General features: G+C 35.0%; 1 protein-coding gene across 4 annotated transcripts in view; it reads left to right on the forward strand.

Annotated features, from left to right (window-relative positions):
• Nucleotides 1-15,928, forward strand: part of LOC116718451 (CUB and sushi domain-containing protein 1) — a 431,730-nt gene that overhangs the window by 331,710 nt on the left and 84,092 nt on the right. For all 4 annotated transcript variants that reach the window (XM_032560407.1, XM_032560409.1, XM_032560410.1 and 1 more), the window contains exons 31-32: nt 4,483-4,670; nt 6,018-6,212. In XM_032560407.1, the coding sequence (XP_032416298.1) occupies nt 4,483-4,670; nt 6,018-6,212 (383 nt within the window). The remainder of the gene's footprint in view (nt 1-4,482; nt 4,671-6,017; nt 6,213-15,928) is intronic.

Here is a 15,928-nt window from a genome sequence, read left to right on the forward strand (position 1 = left end):
AAAACCAAGATGCTTCCTTGTGCGTATACAATAAGTCTCACTTTCACATAAACTGGAAGAGTGTCTGTCTGTGGTGTATTTCTGTTTAAAATATGCTTGTTCTTCATTTAGTAAAGTAATTGAAGGTAGATAGAATAGCCAAACACTACAATGAATTTAGTTTAAATTAAATTTCTTCAAAATAAATGTACTCTAGTAGTAAAATGTAGTGTGCATTAAAACTACTCCTTGAAGAATTTTTTTAAAGGTTACTCAAAAAATGCATGTGATTAAATGTGACAAGTTAGTACCCACCTCTGCACAAATGTTAGGCTCTATCCTAACCATTTAACTTCAAAATAATTTCTAAATTGTTCTTTTTTATCCATTCTCTGATTTGGTGATATGTCATGTATGAAATAAAAATAGATTTAGAACACGTTATGCAAAGATGAAAAAGATGATGGAATAAATGATGATTCAGTTGTTTTTTTTATCAGTGGTTTCTCTATAATTCCCAGCTTAACAGTATAGGAGCACACAAAGCTACATAAAAGATTGAGGTGTGTATGAAGTTATATTAAGCAAACTTACAGATCATCTTCCACTGAAGACATGAACATAGCTTGAAGACACGAAAAGAGTGCGAGTACGCTTCCTTAAACAAGCATAATAGATATCGGGGCTACACAAAACTTGTTAATTACATTTAATACTCAAAATCATCCTTGCATTTTGAGATTTCACCCAATCAGATGTGCCTGTTTTGAGCTCATATGGAATGCGTTGTTTTAGGGCCATTTTTCGATTTATGCAAATAAGCTGCAGCTGGCCTAGCCCTCCCAACGCAGTGTTTACATTAGCACCTCAGACACATGAATATAGCTTCAAGCAAACTCACAGTGGTAAACCATAGCTCTTTCACCCCAAAGCAAACCCAGACACAGAAGAAGTGGAGCCTCCTGCACAACAATCAAGCCACAACCACTGAAGGATTAAATGCTGCAGATCTGATGCACACTTATATCATTATTAATTCTCCATCCTCTCCATGGTCTAATCATCCATTTGGCGTCTGCCAGGACTTTCCGTTTCTGTAGAAGAGCCAGACTCAGAAAGGGTTATCTCCCATTGGCCGTTAGATTGCTCAACACCAATAATTCCTCTACTAAGACTGTCTGAAAATTTCTGAAAAGTTATATATGTTTAGTAATACATTATCGGACTGGTTCTAGAAGCAGGAGACACCCAAATGGAAGTACAGGAACATACAAAAACTGAATTTTGCTCAATACTTGACCTTTAAACTTAAACACCAACTAAAATATAAATGGGTGGGTGGATGGATGGATGAATAACAATAGGTTAATTTTTCCTCTCACTTTAAAACATAAGGCACATGAGGAATGAACAATGTGATTTCACCAATAAGGCCAGTCTTTAAATCCAAATTAGTTTAAAATAGAGGTAAAACATTTAGGGATTTTAAAATGTATTTTGTTCTAACAAAAATACTTCCATTCACCATTAATATTTTTATTTATATTTAATATTTAATGTTTTTAATAAAATTTTTGTAGATATCCTGGCTTAATATGGACCCTCACTGAATCAAGAAAGATCTGTCTCCTGAGAGATCAAGCACAGTTTATGTTAAATAACATGCAGTGTAAGATCATTAAGGTAACTAATAACCTAGTCTTTGAGAAGTTTTCTTCACTCCTCAGGGACCGCTGCTTAAAGGCATTACATCTGCCTTAAAAGCTCCTTTGAAATCCTCTTCCTACATAAGTTACCATGGTAGTGTCAAAACAACGTTTTAGTCACACTGGCCATAAGATCCACAAAGCAAGCTCAGTCTCAGAGAATGATACAACAGAAAAGTAACAGTCACCAATTCAGGTAAACTAAAAATATTTTCCCGCTTGTGGAAAACATAGCAACAATGTTTCATCCTGGTTTTTGGGTAAAAACCAAGACTCCTGTGCAGAGTGTATGTCTGTATGTATGTATGCGTGTATTGTTTATTTACATTTTTATTGCTAATTACTGCACATTGGTGAATGTTTTAAGTCCCAGTCAGTAGTTCATCAAAGTGAGTCTTGGATCTTCAAATGAAGCAAAGCAGATAAAACCAAAGACGACTTTCCACAGATTGCCAAAGGAGAAAAATGACCCAATTTTGACTTCATGTTTTGCAGCTTGAAAGATAAATCCCTGCTGATGTGACATTGAGACACTTTTATTTTACATTTTGTTTTGGCTTTGCTTTATGTGTTGCATAAGACTTCTTTGTTATTATTTTATCTTCTCTTTTTAAATGTATTTCACACATGAAACAGAAAAGACATTTTAACCTAATTACTACTGGCTCAGATTTTCTTTTTACCATGTTCCTTTTTTGTAAATCAAGTTAATTCTCACTTCGATAATAAACCAAGCTCATTCAATTCATTTGATTGTCCACATGTGACCCTGTTTTTTTTTCATGCAAAGCAAAGAAAATTAAACAGATGTGCTTTAGAAATACACACTTCAAGTGAACACTTGTAATGGATATTATTACCAGTTTTTGTGTCTATCTACTTTTTTTTCCAGAGCATGTAATTAATTATATTGAAATTTAATTTAAATTTCTACACTTTGATTAACAGCCTGTAATTCACAACTAGGTTTCAAGTTTTAATTGACTGTTGTTTTATTCTTGTGTCATGGGAGATTATTGCGCTGCTCCATTTCTTCCCAGTGAGATTTCTATGTTCCTTTCATGACATTTAGCAGCTTTGGTATTCAACCCCGAATGCATCACTAATGCACAAGGTATTAGCATGGATCGGTTAATGCTTTTTTTTTTATGGAAAGGAGGCTTAGGTGCAGTTAAGCCCATTTAGTACCCGATAGAAACACAGGTCTTAAAATGGAATACTCCATGCTCTTTCTTTAACTTTGGTAACATCTGCATATGTTGAGTTGTCCAATGTTTTTGTGCGTGTGTAGGGGGGTGCATGTGTGTGCTAAGTTGATTAAAAATGGTATGTATAAAACAGCAAATAATGCCCTACATTTTTCCAATAGCTTATATTTCTATACATACAATTGCTTATAAAACACTGTTTAATATATTTCAAATGAAAACATGAATACAAATTTTGCTAATTTTCTGTTAGTGAGGAAAACAGAACATAAATGTTTGTTTTCTGGATCAACTCAAACATTTACTTTACCAATCCAAAATTTGGTACCTGTGAAACGGGATTCCAACCCAGGAATATGTTCAAAAGTTCTTCAGTATATTTGGTTTTGCTCAAAAACAGCATTTTTTATGTTTTTCACAATTCTTCCTGTTGTCAACCATATCGTAAATGTTGCCTTTGTTGCTTTTCTATTATTCAACTCTAACTACAAGTAGATTATTTGAAATTAGATTTTTATCAAAAGCACAGATTGCTCGCTAGAGAGCTATTATTTTGTTTCATATTGTACAACAAACATTTCTTTGTTCTGCAAATGCCATGCTTTTTATGAATTTGCAGCTCCAAATTTTAAATTCAACCAATACCTCTTCCATTATCTTTTAGAAAGGTATACTTGCATAGAAAGGAAAATAATTTTGCCTTTAAACCACCACGGAAAAATAGATGTAATGATATGTGTTTTCAAAACAAATGTGGGTTTGTATGTGTCAAAATGTGGACTTTTGTCATTTTACTCTCATGGACAAGATATCTTCATGCATGTACAAAGATAAAAAGATGCTGTCCATGTGTGATCCACTGAAACTTTAAAGACAAATGTTTGGAGTTGTTTAGATTTAGCAGTCTGAGCACATATTTGAGTATGGTTCAAACATTTGCACACACATCTTGAGATGTGAAAGTGAAAGTACATGTTGTCAAATTGTTACCTTTACCTTTTACAGACTATTTTGTGCATTTTGTAGCATCAGTTTGTCATTGTTGATCAATGTCAAATGTTTTTCATGTTTATCCTTTCACAGAGCATAGTGTTTATGTAAAAGGTCAGCAACATGATCAAATCCAAAATCCACACCAGCAGGAGTTACTGTTTCCTGCAGAGTATACTTGCACCAAAACGCATGATTTTTAATTCAGACTTTAGAGACAGCGACAAAACATGCATGCAGCATGCAAGTGGCTGTTCACCAATATATATTTCAATCAAATTTTATTCAGAATTTCAAACAACATTGGCCCTTTGTAAAGATTCAACCTAAATGTCTGCCTGTTAGGACGTAAGACGTACCTGTTATAAATACCTCTGATGTGTCTACCAGAACAAATGTATGGTGAGGTGGTGAAAAGTGTCATTTAGCAATGTGTCTACTGAAGGCGACAGCCACGTTTAGATTGGTGATTGGAAAATTGGGAGCCATGTCCCTGAATGCTCTACATTGCAGAAAGATATTATGGATCTGAACAATAAAGTTTAACCAAAACCAGGTTGCTGAGTTAAATGTTATTTTCTGGGGTTTTTTCTCCTTAGTTTCAACATGGAGCCAAGTTATGACTTCCTGCACATCTATGAAGGCGAAGACTCAAACGGGCCTCTCCTTGCAAGTCTTCAAGGCAACCAGGCCCCTGAACGCATAGAAAGCAGCGGGAACAGTCTTTTCCTGGCATTCAGATCAGATGCATCACTAGGAATGTCTGGATTTGCTATTGAATACAGAGGTAATTGCACCATAGACAGTCCTATTTAACATGTGCTTGAGTAACGTTCATGGGACCTAAACATATAGCTCATATAATAATTTGCAATTGCCTGTTGACTAGAGTGAGCTACAGTAGTTGAAAAGATGCAGAGTCTGTATTGTGAAATATTTAGCTGTAGTTGTGATTTCACAGTGCACAGTGAGACTTAAATAGATTCTGGGCAGTTGTAATACGAAAGAGAAATAGAGGTAGTTAGTTGTAGCAGAAGTAAACTTTCTAATTGTATTCAATAAAGATAGTACCGATAGTGATAAGGCAGCACCAATAATCACAAACAACATGTTTGAACATAGCAGTGATTCTAATTAAACTGAAAACCCCAATTGGTGAGTTCATCTAGCCCTACTGATTGAGATTATCAGGTGGGTTTATTGGTTAGGGCAAATCAATGCTGTGTTACGTGTCCAGAAAATAAAATGTACTACATGACTCTTTGCGTGTTTCTGCACACAATACCACTAACAGTAATTGTCACTAAATTGTCTACTTGTTAAGTGTTGCGATTAAAATATCAATACACAAATACAGGTTGCGCTGTCTTGCAGACCTGATAATATTTTAATCTCTCTGCTCTTATTATTTTAAGCCCACTAACGAGAGAAGCTGTATTTGGCTGAAAGGGCAGGTTGTTCCATGTCTGCCTAAGAGTTGTTTATCTCCACTGATTGTGACTAATGATTTAATACCTTTTGTCAGTCTCTAACTTCGACTTACTTGTGACTAGACTTATTAATTTTCTCTAATCCTGTCTTCGTTTCTTCTCGTTTCCCTCACTCCATTTATCTGGTAAAAAGGTTCTGTTGTCTCAAACATCTTTTCAAGCTTTTGATTTTGTCATTATTCACTACCTCTCATATGCCATCCCTCTAATTAAAAAACAGTCTTAATGATCTGCAACTTTCAGCTCTTTTTGCCTTGAAACTTCTCTCTGCCTGACTATTTCATACTGTCACTATTTTGTGCAGTGAATGCAGAAAAACGGTTCAAAGACTGACGACTACACACACAATGGCTCTTTTATTTTTGTTCTGTTTACTTTGCAACTTTTGTTTGACTCATGTTTTTCTCCCGATTATTTCTTATTTATCAAACATGGAGCTATATATATGTATGACAAACTAATTAAGTTAGGGAATTCAATGAAAACTTATCAGAACCCAATTAACAAATATTTATTGACACAAGTTATTAAATTTGGTTGCCAAATAAAAACATTTAAGCTACTTTATCACTTTCTGTCAAAATGTCATGTTTAATATTTTGCACTTTTGTCCACCAACTCACCTAATTCTTCCACATCCACAGAGAAACCAAGAGAGGCCTGTTTTGACCCTGGTAACATCATGAATGCCAGTCGGACAGGCTATGACTACAAACTAGGATCCCAGGTGTCCTACAGCTGTCACCATGGCTACACAATAATGGGTAGTGAAACCATTATGTGTGTCATGGGGCATGATGGGAAACCAGTGTGGGACAAGGCCTTGCCATCATGTAAAGGTAAGATAGACACAAAATCATGCTTTTATTTTTAATCAAAGGTTACTGGATTTAATTAAGGGAATAGGTAATAGTCTCACAGTGGAAAGTCACTCCAGTAATCAAATTGTTTTAATTGGTGTTTAACCTGAACTAATGCAAGTGAGAGTGTTTTGTTGTCTGTTTGTTTCTTAAATAACTCTCAAAGGACATATCTAATGTAATGGAAAAGATGCATCTTGGTTTTAGGTTTACATTGTAGGTCTGTGATGACAATATTGGCTGAAAAACTAAATCCTGGAAGAAAATGGATGATACAGCAACTTTGACTGAATAAAGTGCTTAAATAAATCTCAAATAATCATGACTAAATATACTTTAGACATCTTTTGACTTGTAGTAAGTAAAATACATAGATTACTGGACAGATGTAGGAACAGGGCAGCCGTGTGACAAAAGAGACAGCAACTGATTACATAGATTAAATTAGCTTTACTTTACTAGAGATAATAAGAATTCAGAGGAACAGGAAAAAGTCATATCTTGTCAAACATTTTATCCTGATGTAGATTGATGCTGAAGTATTATGATTAATGCTTGCATACATCCATCACATGCACCCATAGGTGCCATGTGAGACTTCAACAGCAGGGTTACAATCCTGCTTCAGTTGAACACATATCTGGGTGTGAACCAAAAATTAAACTGTAAACCAAATCACCAGATTTTTCCATATTTTTTTGTCTTCCTAGGGCAAGCACATTCATGGCTGACAAGGCAAGAGATTGTGAGGCACAAATTGTTAGTCATTCAGAGACTGTTGTACATAATCTTTAAAGATGGACTGACATCCTTTGGATTTGCTCCACAATACATTCAAGTCCCATTTAATCTGTATTTGATGATGCAACAATTATAAGCAACCTTGACATCCAATACTTTGGCTGTGAATTTTACATTTTGAGTACATTTTCTCAGTTCAGTTAACAGTAAGAACCTCGTTATGCTACTTTCCCACCTACATTTACATTTTCAATTTTTCAGCAGTGGTAAATTACATGTCACTCTCAATACTTACATGGTTTACAGGGAACTCAATTTAGATAGCACTGTCATGCCAATTTACAATGACTGATTGTTGAAACTTGTTGAAATCAATCTGAGACTTATTGGTTCAGGATTGCCATCCTGCCTGTGTGTGAGTATGTGTTATCAGAGTTGGTCAGGTCTTGCAGGCTAAGCTGTCTTTTTGATTGGCAGCTCAAGGAGGCAATAAAGTGACACCTGCCAAAGTCCCATTAAAGCTGGGTATTTGCCTTTATGCGTGTGTGTGAGGAAATTGAAATGCAGAGACTTCCCAAAATACCTCCTAGATATAAATTTCAAAAAAGCAAGGTAGAAGACATTTTAAGATTAACACGTACTGCTTCTTATTTATAGCTCATAATCATTTCATAACTCTTCTATGAAGGCTCTGTTTAATAATGTCTGAGTAGTAAAGGGTGTTGGAAGTGGGAGAAGGAGAGAATAAAGATGGTGTAATTGCACTCTGAAATGCAATTTTGGAACAGCAGTGGGTAACACTGCAAGAAAAAAAATCCCATCAGGCATTTCATTTCATCTGCTCTGTTAGTTGTTGCTGTTTGTTTATTTAGTCATTCATTCATTCTGTGGAAAAAAGCTGCCACATATAGATGTTAACCAACCAATACAGGATTTGCAAAGTTTTGTCTTGCCTTTTTTTTGTGAAACTACTTATTTGAAGGTAATCACTGAAATAAAACAAGCAGTGTTGTATAAAGTACTGAAATCTCAGAGTCAAGTAAAAGTACAAGTACCTCTCCAAAATATGACTTTGGTAAAAGTCTAAGTCACTGACTGAAATGTTACTTGAGTAAAAGTCTTAAAGTATTTGAAACTTCTTGTACTTAAGTATGGAAATTACTGTAAAAATGGATGTACTCAAGTAATGTAATGAAAAGTACAAGTAAAAAGTAAAACAAAGCAAATGCAGTTTGAATGACATTTTTTATATTTTGGTAAACTTGTCAAATACACTTAAAATAATGTACCCAACCAAGTGCAGGCAAAATGAAACCTGCTAATAGATATACCTGCAGGCATCATTTAGTTAAGAAAATTAGGTGCTTTACCTATAGCACAAGGTTAACTTAACCTGCTTTACAACTGAACCAGCTTCTTAGTAAACCCTCCAGGACAGAAAATACAAAGTTTTTGTAAGCCTTAAGTTTTCCCTTCAAGTAAGGTCAGTGCTGAAAATGAGAAAAATAAATAGTACTGAAAATGCGGCCAACATGAAGAAAAAGAGCTGTTACGATTACTCTACTTCACAAATCAGTGAATCAGTCAATCCTACAGTCAGTAGGTGGTGCACACAACTGGTCATTATGCAAAAGAAAAAAAGAATTGGGAGGGAAATGCAGCTTATTGGCATCTGTAAACCTGGTTTTGAACTTGCATGCCTTTCCTATATTCGTTAAATTTAGTCTAAATTGCTATCGCTATGGCTTCTCTCCCCCCTTGAACAGAGGAGTCTAGGTAGCCTGCTACAGTCAACATTAGGCCTAAGCTAAATACACCACGTGTGGAACTGAAACAATGCCAAACAAAGTTCATTTATGGTCAAGATTTCCCAATACAGTAGTGCCTAGTGACCAAGCTATAGTTACTGAAACAGGAGGATTATAACCATTTCATAAGACGTTACCTCGATGTGTTTCTTCAAGTTGAACGGGGAGTTTTTGTAAGATAGAATTTCCATGTGACTGCTACTGATTGCGAGACTTGCTTTGTGTTTAATGGGAGAAGCGAAACAGGTGTATCCTAATTAAAAGTAAAGAAATCAAGAAATGGTAAAAAATGTGGAATGAAGATAAGAAAGGAAGAAGATTATATGAAGTACAAAAGTCAGTTTGAATTTGAAGCATTAATGAACGAAACAGAAGAGAAGAAATAATAATTAGTAGATTAGGAGTAGGTCATACCTACTTAAATGACATGCTTTATAAAATAGGGAGGAAAAATAATGATAAATGTGAGAGATGTGGAGAGAAAGAAAATGTAGAACACATATTGATGAACTGTAAGTCAAATGAACTCGAAAGGGAAGAATTAAAGAGAATAGTTAGAAATATGGGGCATGAATGGAATCTTAAAGGTATATTAGGAAATGAAGGAAACATAACAGATATTCACAAATTAAGGAAAGCATTGTTTATTTATCTTAAGAATACAAAATTAAAAAGTAGAATTTAATAGATATGAAGTAATGCTACTACACACTCATGTACAGTAGGTGGCGGTATGCACCTTAAAGTTGCTTGTGATCCGCCATAATAGAAAAGAAGAAGAAGAAGAAGAAGTATCCTATTGGTGGTGATGAACAAGCCCAGGCAAGCAGGCTACCGACTTTGTTCGGTAGCCTGCTTGCTACTTGCTAATCAGTAGGTGGGGTCAAAACACTTGCGTTTCTCTCTCTCGCTTTTTTGTAACGAGTAACTAAACCACACATTGAAAATGTATCGGAGTAAAAGTACGCAATTAAGTTCGGAAATATAGTGAAGTAAAAGTGAAAGTCATCAAAAATTTTCATACTCCAGGAAAGTATGAAGTACTCCAAAATATACTTAAGTAAAGTAGTGAAGTATTTTTACTTCGTTACTATACAACACTGAAAACAAGGAGTTTAAATTGATCTCAGTCTGAAATTTGAATTCTCTTAAGTGCTGAGTGTGGTATTTTTATTTTTAAAGGAACATAAAGTACAGAGGAGATCTTTTGTACTTTATGTTCCTTTGTAGGAACATAAAGTACATAAGAGGAAATTGATAATTAATCTGTAGTTCAACTTCAAAATTGGGAGTAGTAAATGGGGTAATACATTTTCAACACTGTTGTTGATTTGAACAAAATTTATAAGGCCATGAAATGCTTCATTATAGAGACAGTACAGTTTTTTTTCTACTTCAGATAGATTAGATCCAGCAGAAAGATTTAATCTTATATCTGATAATGTCATAGGCCTTTACTTTCACAGTATTAATTAGATATGGTATCTATACAATTCTGGCTGTATGGTAAACATGTCATAAAATACACTCTAATGCCAATATACTTAACACATGCATGTGTTAAGAGACACAACCAAATTATGTATATGCACTACACAACAATCTTGTTTTTGTGTTGGTTGTAGATCAGGCTTGCTTGTGCTATATGTATCATAGATGCGGTGAGTTTGTGATTCTGACAAGATGGTAAACCTGGTATAGCAAACAAACTTGCATATAAGCAGATCTCAAAAGAGATCAATATAAAAATAGTCTCTGATTTTGTTGGATAAAATATCAAATTTCTTTATATTTAGTCTAGATTCATCACATTACTCTTTTAATATTTTTGTGACTTAATTTGAAATTAAATGTTTACTTATGAGACAGCAATTAGTCAGAAACTTGTTGCCAAAGTTTTAATAGAAAAATATTTAACAAGCTGTTAAATTGAGATATCCAGACAGTCAAAACAAGCTTTTTAATTATTCATGTAGGTTTTAAGAAAGATGGTCTTATGCAATGAAAAGAGAAATGGAGCTCCAACTTAAAAAAAAAAGAAAAGTTAATCTGTTACATATAATCAAATTAAATTTGTCAAATTTACTTTATGTTGTTATATTTGCTTAACATAACAACTTAATACACTTGCTATATTTACTTGGATAAACTTAATTAGATAAGTTGAAAAAATAAATATCAATATTTTTTAAGTTGGATTTTCTTTTTTCAGTGTGTGGAGAGAAGGAGCTTGTGTGCTTTTGTTTGTGAACAATGTCAAACCAGCACTCTTGTCATCAAAGGGTAATCCCAGTGCTCTAAGCTAACGGAGAGATCCTGGTCTTTTTAATTTCCAATCTCTTTAGTTTATAATCTGACTGCAACAGGTATTGCAATAAGAATGGAGGAGAAAGCAAAAAAATATGTAGCTACAGTATATGATGTGTAAAGGATACAGAGTTGATATCAAAATCATTATGAATGGTCGTTCACCCATTCAAACACACATTGATATGCTAATTGTGGTAAGATACATTGTAGCCACAGCGACCCCAGGGCAGACTGACAGTAGTGAGGCTACTATACAATAAGCAACACAGGACCATCTAAACCACCAGTACTATTAAAAAGTCCTATTCAGGAAAATAGCAGCAAGTAAGCTTATTTAGTGTACCAATTTAAATGTATTTCACAATTTTAAGGATTTCAGAATTGAAAAAGATCGTAAACATTTTTTGTACCATGTTAATTTCAGCTTTAGTAATTGTGTGACTTGCACATCCACATACATTAATAGATTATAAAATGGTTGCTTCAGTTTAGAGGAAGCCTATAAGCTACTTCACAAAGTCAAAGCAGAAGAATGTAACCAATTTTGCTCCCCAACTCCTGTGACTACATTTCCACATTGGATTTTCTCGCCACATAGTTAGGGAAGTTTCTTAGCCTCTGCCTGTCTCTCTATCTTTGGGCAGCTCTCGGGGCTTTTAGACCAAACTCATTAGACGGGGTGAGACCTCTTTAAATAATACATCTCCACTTACACTCCCTCCACATTCGGTCTTCCTTCTTTTAATCCTCTTCTCAACGCGTACTTCTTTCCTCTTCCTCTGTCCTTCCCTTAACAACTGCTGGCTCTTATTTTACTTTCCTCCCACCATCTATGTCTGTCTCTGATATATTCTGTATTTTCCTTTCACCTTTTCTCTCAAGCTTCCTCACCCTTTCTTGCTTTGACTCTCACACACACACTTGCGCGGACACACACATATAAACACCTCCCAATTCAAACCGCTCTTTTATTGGTTTCCATGGTAACTAAGAGCTGGTGCGAGAAAGAAGGAATTCTCTGTGACTGTTGATAGGGGTGTGTGTATATTTGTGTGTTGGCGTGCATTGACATGTGTGTGTGGGTGCATGCAAGAAAGGAGGAGAGATACAGAGAAAGAGATAAAGTAAGAGACTATTATAGAGTGCCGCCTAGAGGCAATAAGCACATACACAAACACACACCTTCACCAGCACATGCACACTTAAGCACAAATCAGGGTACACCACTCATCTGTTTGAAAGCCTGAATCATTTAACAATTATTTATGCATTTGTCAGAACATATGATCAGATAGATAGTTTCTCATAATGCATAAATCAGTGTTTCTTGTCTTTAGTAATTCAAGTTTTTATGATTGAAAAAAGTAATTTCTAGGTTCATGACAACTTAATCTATTTGGACATAAATGAGTAAGTTTGTGCTTATCAGGAAAACATGTTTTTGGGATAATCCTGTTTGTCACCCTTCATACACCGCTCACTGACAGCTTGCAGCAACAGTTTGGGGATCGGAAGCTCGAGTCTAAGCTTCATACAGCCAGTCAAAATTTCAGTCAGCCACAACTTATTAACGGCACACTGTGCTTAATAAGCTTGATAACTAACCATTACTGATAGAAATATATACTATGATCAATAAAGTCAATGTAAAGTTAGTTAACCTAAGATGAAACTCAAAAAATGGGCACTTTAGGACATCAGGGGTGTGCTAAATCAGTGTCTCTTGTCCTCAAGAGCCAAAGTCCTACAGATTTTAGATGTGATCGTACTCTGACACTACAATTCAAATCACTAAAATCTTCTTATTCCAGTGTATATCTGTTAAAATGAGTAAATTCCTTTTATCTGAAACTGTTATTGGTCTGAGTATATTATTTCTACGCTTGAAAGCTGATAGATAAAGATCAATTTATCTGAAAAGACATAAAAAAAACTGTTCAACCTAGATTACTTTTTTTAACATGCCATACAAATGTTATTCACTTGCATTTAATAAATACTTGAATATACTGTAAATGTTTGATTTAAACAGACATTTTATGAGACCAAAATGTAGTTGGATATATTTGTTAGGAACACCACTTTTTTTTTTACCTCATTGTAATTATGTCAATGACACAAATTAGTTGAAATATTTTTTTTCTTCATATTTTAGCTGGTCTGAAAGATTTATTAAAATGACTTCTATCCAGTTTAAATCTAAGTAAGATTCTGTTGCTTTGTAACAACAATTATTTACAAGATTGTTACATTATTCATCTGATAAAAAGACAATGGTAATGTTCCAAGATCAACAGACAGGATTACAACCTAACAAAGACAGGTAAAAAAAAGAAGCAGTGAATTTGGTAAGCTTAGTATTTTTATGCAGAAAAATGTACAAAGTTTAGTGAGATAGAACCAAATGTGTGTTTGTGATTAAAAGTTGGCCACCGAAAACCTGACACCTGCCAGTTTGCATTTTAATTTGAATTATCTATAAGAACTGAACTGTGATAATTAATTTAAGTAGTAATAAAAATTCCTCGATTCAGGAACCATTGCATTCTCTTCTATCCAAAGTGTAACATGAGAGAGAGGCTATTGCTATTGATATAAAGTTATTACGTTATTTTATATTGCTCAGCATCTATTAAATTATAATCTCATAAAATTAAGATTTATTTCCCCCTTATTAGTTTGAAATAAGATTTCATCTTTCTGTCACCTACTTTAACAACAATGCTTTTTTTGGATAAAGCCAAACAGCATATCTACCCCAAAGCCTCCTTTACAGGACTCCATTATGTTAGTCAAGATTTGCTCAGGGAAATTGTTTCAAATAGTGAAGTAAAAATTCTTTCAAAACTTTGTTTCTACTTTTCTTGTATAAAGTTGTTTCATACCCACCCTCTCATCTTGCTTCACTTCACTTCTGCTTCTTTCTATTTTCTTCCTGTTTCCTAAAGTTCTAGACTTCTTTGCATAAAACAACAACAAAAAACAATCTAAACTTATATGTCTGGTTTTTGGTCTGAAATCATCATTTAAAAAGACAACATTTCCATGTCCATAGCAAGTCTGCAGATACTTCACTGTCAATCCAGTCCTGTGATGGGACCTTGAGTGTGTTGCATTTAATGGCTACAAATGTCAATGAACTACAACAACATTGGGTCATAATATATCAATAGTGAGGAGACTGATTAAATCATTCACTTGCTGCTGCTAAGGTCGACTTTACAAACTACTATATCATGGGTTATATTAGTTTTTCCCATGACTGTATGTCAATATACCATTACATATGTAATATTAGAGTTATACTAACTGGTAATGATGTGGACATGATCCACTCACAGCTTATTCACAAATTTAAGTTTGATATTCTCCAGGAAAAGATAAAGTTATTATAAATGCTATGAATATACTGTTCGAAATACTGCAACTTAATGTTCAGATGATTTTTTTTTCCTGAGCTGTTAGTCATCTGTTAATACTTTCACATGTACAGTATGTGTATTTGGGCAATAGAAAAAAACAAGATGAGATATATTGGTAGTCAGAGGTAGGACTGCTGAAGTCTCATGTATGTGTGTAGATGATCAAAGTATACGGTTGTGTGATAGAAGGAGACTGACTTGTATGGCTTTTTTTTGCATTTATTTGTGTGTGTTTGAGGGAGAGGGTGTGAGTGATCAAAGCATGTGTATGGAGCCTTCTGATGAGGCTGACATCCGAGCCTAGAGCAGCACCACCGGAGGATTGTGGGTAGATGAAGACAAGACCTCTAGACCCAAGGGTTTGAAAACAAGAGAACAGTAAAAGTCAATCCAAAATATCAATCAATATCACAGCCTAAGGTCAGGGGGAGAAGTAAAAAATGGGGTTATTACTATGGAGCTTTAGGAAACAAGAAGAAAATAGAAAGAAGCAGAAATGGAGTGGGTGGGTATGAAACAACTTTATACAAGAAAAGTGGAAACGAAGTTTTGAAAGAATTTTTCCTTCACTATTTGAAACAATTTCCCTGAGCAAATCTTGGCTAACATAATGGACCGAGTCATAATGTGTACGCTTTTGGTCTCATAGACTTTGGCACATCTTACAGAAAAGTCCTCAGGGGCTCACGAATGCCCTACTGTGAAAACTGAAAGTGCTTGAGGGCTCTCTGGTGTACTTTTTGAGCCTTTCATGCTCAGTTTTCACAAGACCAAAATGCTGACGTTTTTACTTGAAAGAGTAACCCTCAAGGGTGTGTTTAAGGGGATGTTTCCATCTAATAACTGGTAGCATTTAAACTTTATGATCCTGTACAAAAAGATCACATCCTCGCATCTCAGCACTAGAGCCCCATGACTTTGGCAGCAGATTAATTCACAAAGTGTTGTTCCGTGTGTCTTAGAGCAGGATCAAACTTTGAACTCATACGCTCTCACATTTTCAACAAGCACAGGGGCGATGATAATTAAAATCTGTTAAGGGTCACAGCTAATGACGTTGGTGGATAATAGATCTGACCCTCGGAGGTTCACGCCGTAGCAACCGCAACAAGACAAGATGAGTACAGGGCCAGAGAGGGTGAAGAGAAGAGGAATAAAAATACGCGGAGAGAATGTATTGTGTGTATTGGGGGAGATGACATTGACCGATGGGCTTCTTGCAGCTGTTTTGTGCACTCACTTTCAGAGACACTTACATAAATGTCAGTGACCTCTGCCTTATTAAGAGCATAAGTGTGCACACACCCACATACTGTTCATGGACAAGAGTTCTTGCTCTCTTGGGGATGCAAAAGATGAATTGAGCCAGAGTTAGGCCTGTTTTTCACAGGTCTTGCTGTTGCTGAATGCGTTA

The sequence above is a fragment of the Xiphophorus hellerii genome, chromosome 4 (assembly GCF_003331165.1).
Source record: "Xiphophorus hellerii strain 12219 chromosome 4, Xiphophorus_hellerii-4.1, whole genome shotgun sequence".
In the NCBI taxonomy this organism is placed as follows: Eukaryota; Metazoa; Chordata; class Actinopteri; order Cyprinodontiformes; family Poeciliidae; genus Xiphophorus; species Xiphophorus hellerii.